This window comes from Stegostoma tigrinum, chromosome 2, assembly GCF_030684315.1.
Source record: "Stegostoma tigrinum isolate sSteTig4 chromosome 2, sSteTig4.hap1, whole genome shotgun sequence".
NCBI lineage: Eukaryota > Metazoa > Chordata > Chondrichthyes > Orectolobiformes > Stegostomatidae > Stegostoma > Stegostoma tigrinum.
The window spans coordinates 92484994-92507722 of NC_081355.1; the positions used below are offsets into that span (position 1 = coordinate 92484994).

Here is a 22729-nt window from a genome sequence, read left to right on the forward strand (position 1 = left end):
TCATCCATAAACTTGGTGAATAATACATTCACTTTCCTCATTCAGTCATTCATAAATGCTATGAACTGGAGTTTCCATACTCATTTGTACACAACTGGATCATGAGGATACCCTATAAGAGAATGACCCAGCATCGGAGATTTGAGAGTACAACCTCCTGCTCCCGAAACACCATCACAGGGACTGCACGTGACATCTTCCCGAATACACCAACCGGGGAGGTGCCCATTGCTGGGTCTGCTGATAGTGGGCATCTCACCCAGGATCCGCTCCCTCAACCCCCACCATCCACACACACCCAAATCTCTCGTACCCTCTAATCCACACACCCCTCAAATCCCCCACACCCCCAAACCCCCTCCCGTCACAACTCCCCCCACACTGCCCCGCTGCTGTCCCACCTCCCTCCTGGACCCTGTGTCCTGGGGCTCCCCTGTGTCAGCACCACACAGTGTTCATGCTGAAAGGCTTCTCTCTGTTCACCAGGGAGAGAGAAATGAGCCTTTAGTACCAGACAAGAGACTAAAGATTAATTTCAGAACGAAGGGAAAACAAAACACAGGTTTTGTTTGGGAACTGCGAGCTTTTTTTCAATATTGTACAATAAGTTGACCTCAAGTAGAAGCTTACAGTAATTTTTATATTTATATATTAGAGATTGTTTTTGGCTGAGTACAGGGTAGTATGTGTGAAATTTGTAATTCTCTATAAAGTCTGCTTTTAACAGTTGCTTGCCTGTAAATAAAGCCCTAGTTTTCATTCTAAAGCTGTCTTTAAGATCCGTGGGGATCACAAAGTCTCAGACGACTGTCCCTAATCAAACTGCGAATTCAGAGAAAGACAATCCACTCTCAATATCCTTGAAGTTTGCGTTTTCAAGTTCTGCCCATTGCCCCTTCCTTCTCAAATAATCTTACCCAACCTTATAACCACCAGCACCAGTGCACAGCTCAATCTCTGTGTCTGTGTTTCTCTCTCCCCTCTCTCGCTGCCTCTCCCTCTCTCTCTATCTGTGACTGTCCGTCTCTGTCTGTCTCTTTCTCTCTCTCTTTCTCTTCTCTCTCTGTCTGTCTCTGATCTCTCTGTAAGATCAGGTGTGCAGTTTGCTCTGCATTTCTTGGTCAGTATTATAATTGATGGTATAGAGAGTACCTGTGCCTGCAGGAATACACTCCTTTCACTAGACTCTGAATATTTGGTCAAAAAAAAAGAAACAAAGAAAAAAAACCTGAGATACAGGCTACTAGACTAGGTGGGATTGAGGTTCACAAGGAAGAGGTATTAGAAATCCTACAGAGTGTGAAGATAGATAAGTCCCCTGGGCCGGATGGGATTTATCCTCGGATCCAGGGAGGAGATTGCCGAGACTTTGGCATTGAACTTTAACTCGTCATTGTCTACAGGAATAGTGCCAGATGACTGAAGGATAGCAAATGTGGTTCCCCTGTTCAAGAAGGGGAGTAGAGACAACCCTGGTAATTATAGACCAGTGAGCCTTACCTCAGTTGTTGGTAAAGTGTTAGAAAAGGTTATAAGGGATAGGGTAGAATAAATTGATTAGGGATAGTCAGCACGGTTTTGTGAGGGGAAGGTCATGCCTCACAAACCTTATTGAGTTCTTTGAGAAGGTGACCAAACAGGTAGATGAGAGTAAACCGGTTGATGTGGTGTGTATGGATTTCAGCAAGGCGTTCGATAAGGTTCCCCACAATAGGCTATTGTACAAAATGCGGAGGAATGGAATTGTGGGAGATATAGCAGTTTGGATCAGAAATTAGCTTGCTGAAAGAAGACAGAGGGTGGTCGTTGATGGGAAATGTTCATCCTGAAGAGCAGTTACTAGTGGTGTACCGCAAGGGTCGGTGTTGGGTCCTACTGCTATTTGTCATTTTTATAAATGACCTGGATGAGGGCGTAGAAGGATGGGTTAGTAAATTTGCAGACGTCACTAAAGTCGGTGGAGTTGTGGTTAGTGACGAAGGATGCTGTAGGTTGCAGAGGGACATAGATAAGCTGCAGAGCTGGGCTGAGAGGTGGCAAATGGAGTTTAATGCAGACAAGTGTGAGGTGATGCACTTTGGTGGGAGTAACCGGAGGGCAAAATACAGGGCTAATGGTAAGATTCTTAGTAGTGTAGATGAGCAGAGAGATCTCGGTGTCCATGTACACAGATCCTTGAAAGTTGCCACCTAGGTTGACAGGGCTGTTAAGAAGGCATACAGTGTTTTAGCTTTTATTAATAGAGGGATCGAGTTCCGGAACCAAGAGGTTATGCTGCAGCTGTACAAAACTCTGGTGCGGCCGCACTTGAAGTATTGTGTACAGTTCTGGTCACGGCATTATAAGAAGGATGTGGAAGTTTTGGAAAGGGTGCAGAGGAGATTTACTAGGATGTTGCCTGGTATGGAGGGAAGGTCTTACGAGGAAAGGCTGAGGGACTTGAGACTGTTTTCATTAGAGAGAAGAAGGTTGAGAGGTGATTTAATTGAAACATATAAAATAATCAGAGGGTTAGATAGGGTGGATAGGGAGAGCCTTTTTCCTAGGATGGTGACGGCGAGCACGAGGGGGCATAGCTTTAAATTGGGGGGTGAAAGATATCGGACAGATGTCAGAGGTAGTTTCTTTACTCAGAGAGTAGTAAGGGAATGGAACGCTTTGCCTGCAACGGTAGTAGATTCGCCAACTTTAGGTACATTTAAGTCGTCATTGGATGAGCATATGAACCTACATGGAATAGTGTAGGTTAGATAGGCTTGAGATCGGTATGACAGGTCGGCACAACATCGAGGGCCGAAGGGCCTGTACTGTGCTGTAATCTTCTATGTTCTATATAGTTCATTACCTCATGTATTTAAATCTTTTCTGCATCCCAGGTAGTTGAGTATTCTTTTGTTGACAGGTTGCCTCTCCATTTTGGCCTGCTTTCCCTACCCCACTCACACCGATCTTAGCAGCTTCCTTCTTCCCCCAGAACAGCCTTATAGCCACCTTCTCCCCCTAATGGATATGTTGTAAACCCTTTCTTTCCCATACAACCACCTTGCAGCCTTCTCCTCCCATTCATACATATCCAAACATCCTTGGAAGGTGCTCACACCCTGGTTTCATTAGAAGGAACATCAGGCCATAGCAAAAGGCTCACAACTGCAGCCTTGGCAAAAAATCCCAACCATGTCAAGAGGGAGCTTGTGATCTCACCTGAGCAAAAGGTAGTTTTGCCTGATTCTGGCCTTGGCTAAAGGTAGGTCCCATTCCTGGCCTCATTTTACTGCAGGTAACACATTTTCAGGAATTAAGTCTTCATTTTTTTTAGCTTTATTCAAAGTTTCATAATATTCAAAGTTTTATAAATAATTGACCTAAGTAGAAAAACCCTGTAAATACATTTTCAAATAATCTTGTGTCTGGGATAGCAAGAGTAAAATATTGACATGCTTCGAGGTTGTGAAGAATATATTTGTTTAGCTTAACAGATATATTGCTTTTGAAAATTGGAAATTTCTGTCTTCTATCTTTTGCAGATCTTGACCCAAAATTTGACTGTTACATGCAGTGATATGGTCTTGAAGTTGAGGGTTGTTCTCAATTTATCAGAGGACTTAATTTCAGACGAAGCCTTAACAAGTATAATCTGTAGTCATCATACATCCAGTGAACTCTGGGGTGTGTTGGAACATTTTCCAAATATGAAGAGCTGGATTGAAGCTGTAAGTTATCATTTAATTATTTGGAGAATATTGAAAATAAGTACAATTCACTGGAAGCAAAGCAGGTGCAAGAGAGGCCAAATATCAGAATCCTGAGATTGAGATGAAAGATTACAATAAAATTCTCGGAATTTTAAAGGTGAATTGAGCGTCCCAACACTAGCTGCATATATTTACACCTCTTTGAATACTCACTAAAATGACACTTTGCCAGAATTAAGTTTCCCCTCCCAACTAAAATTTTTGCATACAAATGATGTGTGCCTTTTAAATCTTTATGCACATAAGGTATTCAGTAGGCAAGACACTGTATATGCTGGGTTTTGGAGTGACTCGACACTGCCTTCACCTTTTTGGGTGCATCTTGGTTTAGGCTTTGATTGGCATTGTGCAGCTGAAATCTTAAGTTGCACAAGGCATGAGAAGAAGCAAAGGAGAAAAACTATGGAATAGTGGACGCAGGTCAAAGAACATGCCAATTATGGAATAACACAATGTGGAGCTGGAGGAACACAGCGGGCCAGGCAGCATCACAGGAGCAGGAAAGCTGACATTTCGGGTCAGGACTTTTTTTTCCGAAAAGTGTGCCAACCTGAAACATCATCTTTCCTGCTCCTCTGATGCTGCCTGGCCCACTGTGTTCGTTCTGCTCCACACCGTGTTATCTCTGACTCTAGCATCTGCATTTCTTACTATCTCTGCCAAGTATGGAAGTCTGCTTGGTTAAAGAGGGTCAGTTGGCTGGAAAAGGAAGGGCCAGACTGTAGAGCAATAGGATTAAAATCATCAGGATGTTTGCTGATACCAGAGTCACATGATTATGTAGAGAAAACTGGAAGGGAGCAGAAGCTCCAGCAGGGTCTTGAGACAATGTGTGTAGAGATCAAGCAATGAGTAAAGAGGACTTGCAGCAAGTTACATGGATTCAAGCAACAAAACTTCAGGAGACTAAACAGAAGTAAATTACACACTGTCACCAAAACATGGCAGCAGCAGAAATGACAATAGAAAAGGTGAAAAACAGCAATGAATGCAGGAACTGAAATGGTATCATGTCAAGAGTAAAAAGATAATTCTTTTCAAGTCTCACCAGATGGTTGGAAAACAGACTAGAAGCTGGAAAGGGTGAATACTGATGTATACTAATATAGACATCTTAGATGAAAGGATCACCTCAGAGCTCAGGTGAAGCATTGAACTTCTCAGAGAGCCATTCCTGGTGACATAGGTACTGCACCAGGCATGCAAATTTAATGGAAGTAAATTACACCTGATGCTGGAGATCTAAAATCAAAATGAAGTGCAAGAGAAATTCAGTAGGTTCAGCAACATCCATGGAGAGAGAAACAAATTTAACATCTGGTGTTTCATAACTCTTCTTCACAGCTGGAATTTTATAGCACTTCTATTCCTAACTGATGAGGGTACAACATAGCTATAGGATTAGGTTGAATAAATGAGCAGAATCAACAGATCAATTGTCTATGCAGCAGTGAATATCATAAACTAGATATATGCAAGAAAAAGCACTGATGAGAAGGTGTTGTCATTGGAAGAAGCCTTGCGGGCATTTAGTGCTTATTTCATTGCATGCTGGCACTTAATAACAGAGCTTGTGTGGATTAATAAGTGAAAGCAGAGGCCAGGAAAAAGCATGAAAAGCTTGGATAAGTTATCCTTACTGTCTGGCAAAGAATTATGCAAATTCAGGTTGATGGCAGAATTGATATCCAACCAAATTATGGCAGTACATGAGCCCTGTTAGAACATTGACAAGCCAGAAGAATTTGATACAGGACAAAGCAATGCAGATTGCTGGAGAAATTGAATTTCAGAGGTAGAACAGGGTATTTATTCAATGGAAAGTGAGGTGTGATGATTAAAATTGAGTGAGAGGGTGGGTACACAGGCCTAGGAAAGAAAGTGTGTGTGAGAAGTACAGCCTGCTAAATTGCTGAGGTGGGGACAGCCATACAAATGATAAGACACCCAATAGAGGACCACAGTATCACAACTAGGAAAGTAGATTCTTTTATATGAATGTATAAATTCTAAATCTATACTGCACTGAAATAGAGGGAAATGGCCTTAGAAGTCAAGCAAATTTAAATGTCTGAAATCCATAGATTAAAAAAAAAATCCCATTTGGAGCAGTTCAATCATTTTGAAAATAAATACTGGGGTATCAAATTGGGAATAATTAAATAGACGCACCACAGAGTTTAATCACAATCCTGGAGCCGTTTCTCTGTGTGCTAAAAGCTTGTCCACCCTCAATAGCATTTGCATGTCTACCTTAACATTGTGGAGCATGAATTACAGCTTGTTCATGTGATAGTTCAATACATAGTCATGGAATTAACATTTTTTGGTTATTACAGGCTGAACAGTACAACTCAGTGCTTGCTGGAAAGCAGGATTTTGAAGTCACATTTCAAGATTCATACACAGGATGGATAGAATTATTCAAAGTGTATGAAGACAACCAACGATTCTACAATCAGTTCTTTAGGAATATCACAGAAGAAATATCTGCTTCATCTGAACAGTGGAAAAGTTTTGAATTTAGTACTTTTCAGGAACACCTTATATGGAACCTGTAAGTGTAAATTCATCATTTCAAGAGCTTGGAAATTCTGTGTAGCCCAGCAGACTTTTATTGCCTGTGTGGAGATGGTTCACAGAACTTTGGTCAGAGCTGTTGGTGGAGATCGGCAGAATTCAGAATTTCACAATCAATGTTGCTTTTGGTGTTGGTCACCGCGAGGGTCATCCAGATTAATTAGTGGCTTCTTAGTTACTTTTATCCTTTTTCCATCAATTTTTCCCCTCCATTCCCACTTATCTGATAATATTGACTGAGTTAGACGGGTACAAATCACTCCCAGTTATCCTGCCTGAATAGTTACTCCATTGGTGTATTCCTTTTCCAGTATGCAAGTACAGATGGATGAAGTGGAAACAAATTATTTCTTCATAGTATGACCACCCTTATGGAGATGGTTAGATTGGAATCCTTTGCTTAATATAGGGATACTGAGGACAGTTGCTGAGCCCATACCACATACTGGATGAGATAACCTAACTCAAAAAAAATTGGGATTGAACAGCTCACTATTCAACTAAACCGCAGCAAGACTAAACTTGGAAGTAATTGAAGAGAAACTCTTATAGTGAAGTCAATCTTCCACTCTCCTCAAACTGAAGAGATACAAAATCATCTCAGTAAGCATGTTCACCCAGACAGACTGGGGTGGGTGCTGTCTTCATTGGGCCACTCTGATGTCATGGAATCCCGACAGTGTGGAAGCAAGCCATTTGGCCCATCAAGTCCATACTGATCCTCTGAAGAACATCCCACTGAGACCCACCCCATCGCCGTAACCCTGCATTTCCCATGGCTAATCCTCCTAACCTGCACATCCCTGATCACCATGCCAATTTACCTAACCTACACATCTTTGGAGTGTGGGAGGAAACTGGAGGATTCAGAGGAAACCCACACAGGCACCGGGAGAACGTGTAAACTCCATACAGTCACCCGAGGGTAGAATTGAACCCAGGTCCCTTGCGCTATGAGGAGGCAGTGTTAGCCTCTGAGCCACCATCCTGCTTGATATGCTTCCTGGTGATCAGCCTTGTGTAATATCAGAAAGAAAATCGCTTGGCCATTCCTCTGATTGCACAGATGTTTGGCTTATGGGGGATTACATGGAGAAAATGGCAGTAAATTAAAAGAAATGTGTCCCAATGTGTCCTCAAATGAGGCTTTGTAGGTAAAGCTTAGTAATGCTAAGGGGGCAGCTAATTTACTGGGGGTGTATTATATGCCCCCACAGAGTCAGAGCAAATATGTAGACAATTCACAGAGATATGTAAGAGCAATAATCGAGTAATTATACTAGGGCATTTCAACTTTCCCAACATAAATTGATATAGTCATAGTATTAAGTGTTTAGAGGGTGTGAAGTTTTGAAATGTATCCAGGGAAGATTTTTGTATCAATATGTAGAAGATCCAACAATGAATAGCACAGAGATGAATCTGGTTATGGGGAAAGAAGCTGGACAAGTGTTCGATGTGGCAGTGGAGGAACATTTACGTTACAGCAACCACAAAAGGCTACCATTCAAATTTGTTATTGACGAACAAAAAAATGGCCTGCAGAAGATGGCTTTGAACTGGGGGAAGGAAGATTTTATTAAAATAAAGCAGGATCTGGCCATGGAGACTGGGAATAGCTCCTGCTGGAGAAATGGGGAGCATTTCAAAAGGAATTTGAGAGAAACAGGTCCAATATGTACCTTTTAGAGGAAAATGTAGGAGTAATAAGTTCAGAGAAGCTTGATGTCTAGGACAATTCAGGACTGGATAAAGAAGAAGAGAAGAGATTTTAGCAAGTTCAAAGGGAGCAATTCAGCTGCAGACCTAGACAAATAAAGGAAGTGCAGCAGGGAACGTAAGAAAGAAATTAAAATAGCAAAAAGGAGGCATGAGAAAGGACTTTGGATATTTTATAGATACGTTAAAGGGAAGAGGTTAACCGGGAAAAGAATAGGGCCTATTAGGGACCAAGGGGGAAACCTATGTGTGAAGCTGCAGGATATTGGAAGGGTGTTGAATGAATACTTCTCTTTGGTATTCACTCTGGAAAAGGTGAATGCAGGTACAGAATTCAGAAAAAGTGACTGTGAGGAACTTGACGTAGCTTGACATAGGAAATGGGGAGATATTGGGTTTAAAAACAGTCAAGTCTCCTGGCTCAGATGAATTGCATCCCAGGCTACTGTGGGAAGGAAGGCAGGAAATTGCAGGGATTTTGACTAAAGCTTTTAATTCCTCTCTGGCCACAGAGACTTTACTATATTTAAGAGTCATGTTTATGTATTGCTTGTATTGTAACTAAAGACATCTTGATATTTTGGTTATATTTGCTTCACTGTTACTAAGCGCTTAATATATTCCAGGGCCTTTGATGTATTTGATGCGCAAGGATCTGCACTGGAAAATAGTGATTTCTGGCCAAGCATTGAAAATCATATTCGAGGAATTTGCTGGCTGATAGAAAACTCAAACCAACCAATCCAAGGAAATAGTGAGTAAATAGAAAACCGATTCCATAATGCTAAATAATAAAATGTGAGGCTGGATGAACACAGCAGGCCAAGCAGCATCTCAGGAGCACAAAAGCTGACGTTTCGGGCCTAGACCCTTCATCAGAGAGGGGGATGGGGAGAGGGAACTGGAATAAATAGGGAGAGAGGCGGAGGCGGCTCTCTCCACCTATCTTCTTTACTCGCCATCTTCGGTCCGCCTCCCCCTCTTTCCCTATTTATTCCAGTTCCCTCTCCCCATCCCCCTCTCTGATGAAGGGTCTAGGCCCGAAACGTCAGCTTTTGTGCTCCTGAGATGCTGCTTGGCCTGCTGTGTTCATCCAGCCTCACATTTTATTATCTTGGAATTCTCCAGCATCTGCAGTTCCCATTATCTCTCTCCATAATGCTAAATCACCTTTTTCAGTTTACCTGTGTGGAATATGTTCTGAATTTATTTTTAAGTAAGATAGAAAATATGTATTAAATTATACTTGTTAGTTATCTTTCCACTTAGAAGATAAGCATTTTTCTTTTCACAGAGTGTTAATTCAACAAGGTGTGAACACACATCTATTTGCGTTTGAGTAAACATTTTAAAAAATCATTACATTTAATTTCTGAGATGTTTGGTGCCACATTATAGAATTCATTGATCCCCCCAATTATGAGAATTTTTTTTGCAACGCATGAGCATAATCAAGATGTAATTTTAAAGAAAGTTAAGCAATGATAAATTATGATACAATTATACTGCGAAGTATTAAAATTAATTCAAAAATGTATTCATACGATATATTACTACACTTTATGCTCCTATCAGCCTTTCAGTTGTGTTTTTGTATCGCTAAACTAAATTATTAACCTAACAGTCCTGGAGTTGGGTCCTGCACTCTTTGGCTAGAAGATATATAATTTACCCTGTAAGATGCTAGAAGTGTGTGCTGATAACAGATGGTGAGGACTACAGGGCATCTGGGACTTTAGTGAACCATAAGACCAAAATTAATGAGATTTAAGCATTGAGAAAAGAATAGGATAAATGATAGTGGTAAGGGATGAATGAAAACTGATTAAATTGGAATCAAATCAGTTACAGAAAGAAAAATAAAAGGAGATTAATTTTAAAAAAAAATTGAAATATTGAACTTTTAAAAATATCCGGAAGGAAATTGTTACACACGTTAAAGACATCTTGATATTTAATTAATCCTGTTCTGTAAATAGGTTGATTGACATTGGTAATTATACTGTTGATAAAAACATACGTACACTGTTAATTAGGAGATCAAACTTTCTATGGCAAGTGGGAAATTATCGTGAAGTTTTTCGAAATGCTGAGGAGGTTTGGGGTTCAGAGCCACTTGCATGAGGTGATCACAGTGAATATGTTATAGAGATTTACTGTTTGTGGCATATGTCTTTTTCACCTGACCTTGCTGAACAATTTTGTACAATAAAAGCAATATAGATTGTGAACTTACCCTTATTTTTTGGGAAAGTTTGATCCATCGCAGATGGTTGACTTGTTACATTTGATTTAGTCTGGTCATATTTTTGTTCCTAATTTCTTTCCTTTTCTTCCTCATTATTCTGTTGATATTATTCACCAAACTTACTCCTATTAGTGTGGCAAAAGATTACTTAGATTTTTTTAAAAACACATTTCTACACAAAGTACATGTTGCAAAGAGACTAAAAACTGGAAATGCGGAGCATGCCAGCATCTGAAAAGCATCAATGGACTAATGTTTTCAGTGTTTGTTTTTCTTGGAAGTTTTCTATGTCTGTCTTCATTTTAAAGATTAAACCCCTTACTATTACGTGGTGCAATTTCCAAAGAAATGGCAGGAACATGGCAAAATCTGTCCAGATGAGACAGTGAGTTACATGTTACAAGAAATCTAGGGAGCTGAATTTACAGTCCTGTGTTGGAGAATTAAAAGTTTAATCAATTAGCGATACATACTCCTGTCAAACTCACATTTTTGAGACTACCTTTTTAGACCAAACCTTCTACATGGGTGATGTATTTAAGGGGTTGATATTAACTTTTGACCTGGGCCACATTGAGTGGACAAATGCCACCTTTAGTGGTTTGAAAGTTGAGGCATTTCTAAATTGATTTCAATTGTTTTTGATCCTTATAAAAGAGACGAGTGTATATATTTGATACCCTTTCAAATCTGATCCTCGGCTCAATATTTTTAACCATTGTTATGGTCACAGCAGATGGTAATACTGGACAAGTCAGTTCCCAGAGTGAAACCTGGCTTGGTAGAGCATAAGTTTTATTTTTTTTCTTTTTGTTTACCTTGGGGGTCAGTCACTGAAAATATTCACAAGAGGCTGTCAATGGACTTTTAACAAAAGAATATAAAATTAGTTTATACAAAATAAAGACATGAACTGTAGTCCACTATAAAAGAACTATTTGAACGATCTTCTTCTAAATAACAGAAAAAAATTCCTCTTTCCCTCAGCATTAACCTTAGACATTCAAACCCCAGTGAAGCGTCACTCCTATCTCTGTGCTAAAGCTTCTGGTTCATCTATCACGGTTATAATTGGTTCCCTTTTGACCAAATTCTGCAACCATTCAATGCTGTTTCTTCAGTTAATGTCTCACCCTAAGATCCTTAAAACAATCTGCTAACCCGTCTCACTTAATACTTGACATGAGTTTAACCTGTCTGTGTTTTCCACAACTTTGTCAAATGACTTCCACTCCTACACCTCCACAACATTTTGCCTCTGCAGCTCTAATCCAACTGACGCCTACAGTTCAGGACTTTTCCTCCTGGATACTGCTAATAATGACATCTCTGCTTTTAAGGTTCTCTTTGCTCTGAATGAACCTGTTTCTGAATGTCACTTTCTTTCATACTGGATCATTGAACTCAAGTCAGCGAACACACTAACAATAATGTTCTCAAGTGACTGATCATTTCTAGTAAATGCTGTTTGAACTCCATATTCAGAATTACTTTCTGGCTGCAAAACGGTCAGTTCTTCATAGAATTGGAAACTAATATGCAGTTTTCAGCCATTTTAGAAACCAAGCTCTCAAATGACATGGTATGAATCTCTATGTCACCATTTTCTGCATCAAAAAAAACCTAGCTGAAATGGCATTTTTACTGAACTTCTGCAAAAAAACCCCTCTTTGCTATAGCTTTTGAGTCACTTTGTAATGTTGAATTATATAACGATCTGCAAAACATCTCTCTAATGCTAATATAAATCAGCATTTATAATCTCAGCCACTTGCTTATTATGATAACTATCACTGCAAAGTCATTCTCACTAACATCTGGGTGTTAGTGCCAAAATTGGGAGAGCTATCTTACAGACCAGTCAAGCAACAGCCTGACATATTCATACTCACAGAATCATATCTTTCAGGCAATGTCCCAGACACTACCGTCACCACCCCTGGATATATCCTGTACCACCAGCAGGATAGACCCAGCAGGGGTGGCAGCACAGTGGTATATCAGGATGGAGTTGCTCTGGGAGTCCTCAATGTTGACTCTGGACCCCATGAAGTCTCATGGCTTCAGGTTAAACATGGGCAAGGAAACATCCTGCTGATTACCACATATCATCCTCCCTCAGCTGGTAAATCAGTATTCCTCTATGTTGAACAACACTTGGAGAAAGCACTTACCATACTGCCAGGGGATCAACCCTGGTTCAATGGAGAACGCAGGAGGGCATGCCAGAGGCAGCACCAGGCATACTTAAAGATGAGATGTCAACCTGGTGAAGCCATCAGCAGGACTATTTGCACACCAAACAGCAAACACAGCATGTGATAGGCAGAGCTAAATGATCCCACAACCATCAGATCAAAACTAAGCTCTGGAGTCCTGCCACATCCAGTTGTGAATGGTGGTGGGTAATCACACAGCTCACTGGAGGAGGAGGCGTGACAAATATCCCCATCCATAATGAAGGAAGAGATCAGCACATCAGTCCAAAAGATAAGGCTGAAGCATTCACAGCAATGTTCAGCCAGAAGTGCCAAGTAGATGATCCACCTCGTCCTCCTCCAGTGGTCCCCATTCCAGATACCAGTCTTCAGCCAATTTAATTCATTCCACGTGATATCAATAAACAGTTGGAGGCACTGGATACTGCAAAGGCTACAGGCCCTGACAACATTCCGGCATTAGTACTGAAAACTTGTGCTCCAGAACTTATCGCTCCCATAGCCAAGATGTTCCAATACAGTTACAACACTGGCATCTACCCGACAATGTGGAAAGTATGACCTGTTCATAAAAACAGGACAAATCCAACCCGACCAATTACCGCCCCATCTGTCGACTCTCGATCATCAGTCAAGTGAAGGAAGGTGTCATTAACAGTGCCATCGAGCAGTACCTGCTCAGCTAAAACCTGCTCGGTGACGCCCAGTTTGGGTTCTGCCAGGGCCGCTCAGCTCCTGATCTCATTACAGCTTTAGCTCAAACATGGGCAAAAGAGTTGAATTCCAGAGGCAAGGTGAGAGTGACAGCCCTTGATATCGAGGATGAATTTGACCGAGTGTGGCATCAAGGAGCCCTAGCAAAGCTGGAATCAATGGGATTTGGGGGCAAATACTTGGGTAGTTGGAATCACACCTGATACATAGGAAGATGGCTGTGGTTGTTGGAGGCCAATGATCTCAGCTCCAGGACATCCCTGCATTTGTTTCTCAAGGTAGTGTCCTCAGCCCAACCATCTTCAGCTGCTTCATCAATGACCTTCCATCCATCGTCAGGTCAGAAGTGGGGATGTTCGCTGATGACTGCATAATGTTCAGCAAAATTCATGACTCCTCAACTACTGAAGCAGTCCATATCCAAGTGCAAAAGATCTGGATAATATCCAGACTTGGGCTGACAAGTGGCAAGTAACATTTGTGCCACACAAATGCCAGTCTATGACCATCACCAATAAAAGACAATCTAACCTCCGCCCCTTGACATTCAATGGCATTTCCATCACTGAATCCCCAACTATCGACATCCTGGGAGTCATCATTGACTAGAAACTCAACGGGACTCACCACGTAAACACAGTGGCTACAACAGCAGGCCAGAAGCTAGGAATACTGCAGCAAGTAACTCACCTCCTGACTTCTCAAATCCTGTCCACCACCTGCAAGGCACAAGTCAGGAGTATGATGGAACACTCCCCACCTGCCTGGATGAGTGCAGCCCCAACAACACTCAGAAGCTTGACATCATCCAGGTCAAGCAGCCCGCTTGATTGGCACTACATCCACAAGCATTCATTCTCTCCACCGCCGATGCTCAGTTGCAGCAGTGTGTACTACCTACAAGATGCACTGCAGAAATTCACCAAAGATCTTCACACAGCACCTTCCAAACTTAAAACCACCTCCATCTATAGGGAAAGGGCAGCAGACATATGGGAACACCACCACCTCCAAGTTCTCTTCCAAGTCACTCACCATCCTGATCTCAATTCATTATGTATGTAGAAACTAATACAATGGCTTTGTCTGTCAGAGTTCAAATTTCAAATCCTGAGGAACTCTGAGATTGATGGACAAAAGTACTTGATACAGTATCCAGCCTGATGCACAGTATGAAGTACAAAATAGGCCACAAAACCGAATTCACAAAGTAACATTTGCGAACAAATAAACTTTGTGCTGTTGCCATAGTAATTTGGTTTGTTAACAGATGATATGGTTCAATATTTAGCTGAATTTGAAACCTATTTGTAATTGACTATTTTCTCCTTTTCCAAAAAAAATTAGTCTGTTCTCTTATTCTTTACAGGTAGTCATTCAGAATCGAATTGTATCACAGGGAAGATCAATTGGAGAGATCTGCTTAATGAGACTCTAATATTCAAGCAGAATGTTGGCAGTAATTCTGGCACATTTTGGAAACGGTAAGCAGCATTGACATGACCAATGCCACATGATGTCTGCAACTGTAGCCACTCAGCTAGAATAATCAGCTTTATTGAGTGTGAGAGGAAGCCAATGGCAGGAGCAGGCCAATAGGCCCTTCAGCCTGTTCTACCATACATTTGGACCATTGTCGATTGGTATCTTAACCTCCCATACCTGCCTTGGTTGTTTGTCACTTAATACTCATGTTTTAACAAAAATCAGTGAATCTTAGCTTCAATAAATTTTTACTATCCTTTGTGTGAATAAGTGTGACCTATCACTCCGGAATAGCCTAACTCTAAAGTTATGCACATTTGCTTTAGATTCCTCAAGTAGCGGAGGAAGTCTCTCACAATCTTCAATTTTAAAAATTATTTTAAAGACTTTAATAATAACCATCTCATTATAATCCCAGGTTATGTTATTACTGGGCAAGTTAAATCCCAGACTGAAACCTGACTTGAAAAGTCATATTTTCATTCATTTTGGCTTTGACAAACTGGTGTCTTGCTGAAGCATAAGCATGCAATGCTGCTGACCTTGCTTTGACAATGGAACAGAAATTCAGTAGCAAGTGAAATGAAGATAAATAGAATAACCCAAACTGTTTTCATCTAACACAAATTCCAAATTTTAAAACACTACTCCTTGTTATTTCAGATGCTCCAGCATCTGCAGTTCCTGCTATCAGTAACAGTATAATCCCATTCATCTCAAAGCACTCATACACGTGAAGTGAAATGTTCTCAGCTTCAAATAACCTTGTCAGAGCTTTCTCCCAAGATGTCTGATATGGAACTAAAGCTAACTCCTTATTCCAAGGTAATCTATTTTCACTATATCCTGCCATTCTCAGGGGCACTGATCTATACAGCTATCCAAGGACTTCACGATATCACTCAAAATGCAAAGTAAACCTAAAATAAATTCTCTCTTTAAGTTACAGGTATTTTCTTTAAGGTTAAAATAAACTTTTCTGACCTTCTAAACTGGAGTTCATTTATTTTGCTTGATCTTAAAGCAATGTGCACAAATTAAATCTAATGCTGAGCTTCAAAACCAATTTTTAAAGAAATCACCCATGGCTACAGAAATCATCATCCATTAATTATTAACTCCAGGCACATAGGAAAATCTATGCTTCTCGTCAATCCAGAATCCAAGGACCCAAACTTGTAATAATTAATATTAAATTTATATGTATCTCACATAGTTTAGACCACAATCTATACTTCAGGGAAGATTACACAGCTTTTGTAGCCTTTCCATATAACAGAATCACTTTAACTCACATGTCATTCTGGTGAACCTATGCTGTGCCCTCCTCCAAAACCAATGTTAAATTGCTGCATTCTAAGGTAGACATATTGTGATTTTGTAACTGATTTTAACTGTGCTCAGTCTATTTCCAAATGAAGCTTGAAGAATAAAAGATTTTAGGAGACTTCTTTCCTAGTCTTACTGTCACTTTTACTTGTTTCAAATTAAAAATCTTCATAATATTTCAAGTCAATGGAAAATAAATTGTAGTATGATAGAAAAAACTTAGCTGTCCATTTACTGCAAACCCATTTTGAATGTGATAGGCTGTGATAGAACTCATTACTACCTATTGCATGCGACTTGTGTCAGGAGCTAACGTTCAGTGAGAATATAATCATCAGGATAAATTCAGCTCCAATGTGCTCCATTTGACTGTTGCAAAAATATCAATTGTGTTCAGTTGTGCCCAGAAATAAGGACAAGGCTTATTTCTAGATTTTCAGTGGAGCATTCAGGACTGGTTTCTGAAAAGGACTTTAAATGGTACAGACAGATGGAGAAAGAGACACAGGAACATATAAAACCCACGTTAGGAGTACTGCAGCTAATTGTATTGTTGGGAAGGCAAGTGAACTGAATACAGTTTGTGTAGGAGATTTAGTGAAGAGTCAAGAGCAGCTGGATGGCATAGTGCTGTCAAAAGTCAAGTTCTAGAAATTAGCAGGCAGCTCAATATTGAAGTCAGGATTCAGGAGTAATTCTAGAGGGCACACAAGGTGAAAGGCCATTGGTGCTATGTCGTGGGAAGCTGTGAAGGGTCTGGGAGAAGCTAGCGTTAATACTTCAGTGCAATCGAGTGTAAGGGTAAAAAGCTCACCAACAACATTTGCTCGATGTAACTGAGTAAAAGTAGAGCTAGAGGAAGAACCCAAGGGCAGTTTTAGCTCGCAGAGTTCAGTTGTTGGTGAAAAGTTGGAGTTATGCCTGTGAATGAACATGGGAATGCAGTTGCAGAGTTCAGGGAAGCTTAACGCCAGGATGATGAGGGGATTGACTAGAAGGGGAGCAGTTGAGGTAGTCCAAGACAAGAGGCTCTAGAAGCAGGTTTCAAGCGCACATCAACAATAGTGAAGAATTATGATCCCTTTTGAAGTTTACTGACATTCGATAACCCACCGTGTCATTACATTTGCATGGACTTACTGGAAAATCTATAGGGTCTGTCTTGATTGCATTTGCTACTGATGTGTCCTGTCGAGTGTCCAAGCATAGTCTATTTCCTGTATTTACCTTGTATTAATCCTGGGTGTTCGGAACATATTGTACATGTATTCTAGGGTTGTGTGGCTGTTTTAACTTGTAAAGTTTATTATTGTTATTCAAAGCCTTGGAATCCTGTGGGTTTATACTCTTAGTAAGACCTTGGATCTTCCATAAAAACCGAAAGATGGTGTAAATCAGAAACAAAAACAGAAGTTGCTGGAAAAGCTCAGTAGAGCTGAGGAACGGTCTGGTTTCTCTTCACAAATGCTGTGCTGTTCTAGCAACTTCTGTTTTGGCCCTGGATCTTATACTTCATCTACTTTGAAAGTAAAAGGAGAAGTTGTTGATCCCTAAACAGATTGCAACAAAGCTGATAATCTGCTCCATGACCTTAACATGGCGAATGTAAGTATTAGTCCCAATATTTTGTTCCTGAGGTGGGATACTCAGAACTGCATACTTCAGATGGGATTGGAATTTTGTAGGGATTTCAGCTACCAGCTATGGAGCCAGCAAGGCATAGTGTCACAGTCTTTCAAGAAGGTCCATAATAGTTAGGTCACTCAGATATTTAGCAGACTCTGACAGATCTTCCATCAGGATTGAGGAACCTGGAATTGTCAGCTTTCCTGTCCAGGAAGACCTGATGATCAATCAGAGGCTGGCAGTTTCTTTTACACTCAGCAGTGGCTCTGGATACACAATGGCTGTGGTAGTACACAATTACCCAAAGCCTTGGATCAAAGAGAAATGCAGGAAGCACAATTGAGTGATGGCAGGAAAGGGATTGAAGAGTGATTCATGGGAAGGAATTTAACAGGCAAGACTAGCTGGTGGCTTTATCAGGCACCCACGTCCCCTCATCCCACTTTCAGATGCAAGTTCTTTGTTTTCACATTTGAAGAAGAGATACTTGTGGAAACTCGCAAGCAAATAATTGTTCATTATCCTTCCTGCGTGACAAGCTCCCACCTGCCACTAGGTTTACATCCGCGGCAGCAGGATAAGGAAATTAATGTCTACTTACGGAATTCAACTAGCAGTCAGGCCATCCAACCTCCCCACCCTAGACTTAATTTTTCACCACTCTTCCATTCAATCAAATACAGCCCAACCAGCAAATTTCTCTTGGGAGGGTGCAAGATTCCATCAGTGGTCTAATTTTATACTGTTGCTCACCAGAAAGACAGTTGGTGTCGCATAGAACTTGAATCAATCTTCATGCACTTTCATAGATAATGGGAACTGCAGATGCTGGAGATTCCAAGATAATAAAATGTGAGGCTGGATGAACACAGCAGGCCAAGCAGCATCTCAGGAGCACAAAAGCTGACGTTTCGGGCCTAGACCCTTCATCAGAGAGGGGGATGGGGGGAGGGAACTGGAATAAATAGGGAGAGAGGGGGAGGGGGATGGTCCGCCTCCCCCTCTCTCCCTATTTATTCCAGTTCCCTCCCCCCATCCCCCTCTCTGATGAAGGGTCTAGGCCCGAAACGTCAGCTTTTGTGCTCCTGAGATGCTGCTTGGCCTGCTGTGTTCATCCAGCCTCACATTTTATTTTCATGCACTTTCATATTTGTTTTCAAAACAAAATTGCGAACATACAAATCCCCCAACAACCTCACTTGTCATCTGTGTGTATTTATATGGACTCACATGAATTATAAGTTAAAATCTGTCATCCATATTTAATTAAACAATTTATATGCAATTAATATATATGCATAGCAGCAAGGCTTAAAATATATATACTTTCAGAAAGCTGTGCAACATTCTCCAGTGTTAGTTTTTAATTTTTTGTGGTTGCTTTATTGTTTTTAAAAGTTCCTTTTTCATTCTCATTGTTTATCAGATGACGCACTCAGAAAGTAAAATTATCTTCTGCATTTGTATTGATTTTGTTTTGGCTTTTGCTTAGGTAAAATAACACAAATGGCAAATGAACATACACAGCATTACATTTTTTTATCTTCAAGTCTATAAGTATGATGTTTTGTTAATTTATGACAAATAAATCCTCTAAAATCTCTTTATAAAATGGGACCTTGGAAGAACCTGAACAGCAGCTACAATTGAATAATTCAGACTTAACATATGATGAATTACGACAGGGTTTCCTCTTTGAACCTCTGAAAATGGGCTAGGAATGGAATGAACTGTAAGCATTTTCTCAAGTTAAATATCAACTAAAAGTGATTTGTTTGACCTAATACAGGCATACGTGCACTGTAAATGCCTCTCTTCCCTCAACTATCCACCCACAAGCTCTCCTTCCAGCCCCCTTCTGCAGTTCAAAAATAATCTATATTGTTAAATGAAAACTTTGGTGAAGCTTTTCTCATTCCACACATCAAGACAATTAACAAGAATACCAATTTAAGGGGGAAATCAGCAAATATACTGTGTGTGAATGCTATTGCTTGGCAAAGAGATCGCTGTAGAGAATGTACTGGTTAGTTATGAGTCACTTTCATCAATTTTGTTGAGTTAAAACAGGCACAGTACTTGCACGTTTTTTTTTGCAAAAGCAGACCTGGGCTCTGTATATTTGTAGAGGTAGTTTCTGGTAGACACAAGTGTGCCGTTCTGTAAGCCTGAATGATAATCCTAAATTGGTTAAATAAAAACCAAATTGTAGGTGTAGTGACTGTAATGAGGTCAGCCAGGTGAACCTCAAAGTAATGAGATAACACAGTGTTAAGCTGGATGAACACAACGGGCCAAGCAGCATCAGAGGAGCAGGAAAGCTTGACGTTTCGGGCTGGGACCTTTCTTCAGAAAAAGGGTCTGAAGAAGCATCCTGACCGGAAATGCCAAGCTTTCCTGCTCCTCTGATGCTGCTTGGCCCGCTGTGTTCATCCAGCTTCACACCATGCTATCTCAGATTCTCCAGCATCGGCAGTTTCTACTATCTCAAAGAATATGAGTTCCCTGATTGGGCCTGTTAATCTGGTCTATCAGGGAGCCCAGGCTGGATATAAACAGGAGTGTCAGCGGTTCTGTTCACTCTGAAAGCTGGCTCTGAGGCAGCTGAATCAGTCTCAAGGACTTTCCACATGTAAATAAAGGGTGACTCAGTGGTGGGATACTCTCCTCTGTGGAGTTATTTCAGTCAGTGTAATTCTCATTGTACTCACCTGTACCTCGCCCTGCAGTCTTCCCTGGGTCACGCACCGAGCTCTGCACTTCTCCCCAGGTCACTCACTGAGTACTGTGTTCATCCTTCGGTCACTCATCAATCATGGTGTTCCACTCCAGGCCATACATTGGACAGCACTGTCAAGCTAGCATTCTGCAATTTTGCCACATTCAGCTTTCCTCTGCCCTGCGCTTGCTGCTTCCTCACTCACAGATTCTGTCCCTTGAGTGAGGGAATCTATGTGCAGCGTGAGAACAACTCTGCAAAAGCAGTTTCTCACAGATCCTGCTTCTCAACAACAGAGGCTAGTTAACCTTGTAAGTGAGCTTCCCTAGTTATACAATAGCTTTTTGCTAAATGGCAATTCACTTGCTTTTCCTGCAATGTTTGAGTGTTTGCATTATAGAATTATTTCCACTCCTTTGTCTTCTAGCTGTCATGAGGTGATGGCAAATACTCCAGTGGACTTGTTAATCAGTTTCTGAAGCTGCTCCCTACCTTTCTATAGTTTCAGCATATGGACTCCTAAATTCCTCTGCTTCTCATTATCCACTATCACTGCCCTTTTGCAAAGTTTTGCTTCAGTTACGCTATTTACAGGAACTGCCTAATTTACTCCCATTTAAAAACTTGGGCATACAGCCCTCTATCCCTTCAACAAAACCTTTCAAAAGTACAGTGATAAACTAATGGTCAAACATAGGTCCCGAGAAGTCACTGCTAATTGCGTCTTGTCAAGTGCAATGCATACCAATATTTACATTCTCTGTCTGCTACCACTTAATTAAGTGTCCATCTTGAAATCAGCCTTGAAGTTACACTGCCACAATAGGGAAGAGAGCGCGAGGGCAGCCTGGGGCGGTAAGCTTTAGTTATAAAAGTCTTACCTCGCGTGGCAGCGGCCTTCAGTTGTTCAGTGAAGGAGGAGTCCCAGAGCGGGCGCGAGTGATCGGCTTGGTAAGGGTTATCTTTCACCCAATAAATTTAATAAAATCACCTAGACACCTAATCCTCTGGGAGTGGTTAGGAAGGCAAAGCCGGAGTCTGTTTGACCATATAGTGGAGTAAACTTACTGGTGCAGACAGCACTTAAAGAGAGAACACTGCAAAACTAAAAAATAACCAACTAATTTTTAAAAACTAACTAAGAGAAGGCAGGCCACGTGATGTGTTGTAGCTGTATGCTGTGGGAGCTAGCTGATTCCATTGAGAACGGCAGTGACCACAAAGGGTCTAGGCCCGAAATGTCAGCTTTTGTGCTCCTGAGATGCTGCTTGGCCTGCTGTGTTCATCCAGCTCCACACTTTGTTATCTTGGATTCTCCAGCATCTGCATTTCCCATTATCTCTGCAGTAAGTGTTGGCTGCTTGAAGAGTTCCAGTTCAAAATTGATGAGCTGGAATCGGAACTCCAAACACTGCGGCACATCTGGGAGGGGGAGAAATACTTGGTTGCTGTTTTCCAGAAGGCAGTCACATCTAGTAGATTAACTAATGTTAATTCGATCGGCAGGCAGGGACAGCAGTGTGTGACTGCGAGTGAGGCAGGTAGAGGGACCCTGCAGATAGGAACACAGGAGCCACAGCCCTTGACATTGTCCCACAGGTATGAGGCACTTGCTCCCTGCGTGGATGAGGAACAGGTCTGCAGGAAGGATGAGTCAACTGACCATGGCACCATGTTCCAGGAGGCCATTCAGTGCTGGGCAAGCTAATGGGGCTAAAGGTAGACAAGTCTCCTGGCCCTGATTAAATGTACCCCAGGGTACTAAAAGAGGTGATGGGGGAAGTAGCAAATACGCTAGTAATTATTTACCAAAATTCACTGGACTCTGGGGTGGTTTGTGCAGATTGGAAAACAGCCAAAGTGCCCCACTGTTTAAAAAAGGAAGTCGACAAAAAGCAGCTAACTATAGGCCAGTTGGCTTAACTTCAGTAGTGGGGAAAATGCTTGCATCTATCATTAAGGAAGAAATAGCGAGACATCTGGATATAAATTGTCCCGTTAGGATCACCCAACATGAGTTCATGAAGGATAGGTCGTGTTTAACTAATTTGCTGGAATTCTTTGAGGACATTGCTTGCATGGTGGACAATGGGGAACCTGTGGATGTGGTGTATCTGGATTTCCAGAAAGCATTTGACAAGGTGCCACACCAAAGGCTGCTACATAGATAAAGTTGCACTGTAATACAGGTAATGTACTGGCATGGATAGAGGATTGGTTGACTAGCAGCAAGCAAAGAGTTTGCTGGTTTTTTTCTGGTTGGCGATCAGTGGCTAGTTGCGTGCTGTGCCTCAGAGATTGGTGTTGGGACTGCAATTGTATACAATTTACACAGATG

At 41.2% G+C, this 22729-nt stretch overlaps 1 protein-coding gene across 2 annotated transcripts in view; it reads left to right on the forward strand.

Annotated features, from left to right (window-relative positions):
* LOC125462796 (ATP-binding cassette sub-family A member 13-like) overlaps positions 1-22729 on the forward strand; it is a 264956-nt gene that overhangs the window by 81012 nt on the left and 161215 nt on the right. For both annotated transcript variants that reach the window (XM_059655541.1, XM_059655542.1), the window contains exons 13-16: positions 3525-3710; positions 6092-6309; positions 8678-8805; positions 14602-14716. In XM_059655541.1, coding sequence (XP_059511524.1) covers positions 3525-3710; positions 6092-6309; positions 8678-8805; positions 14602-14716 — 647 coding nt within the window. The remainder of the gene's footprint in view (positions 1-3524; positions 3711-6091; positions 6310-8677; positions 8806-14601; positions 14717-22729) is intronic.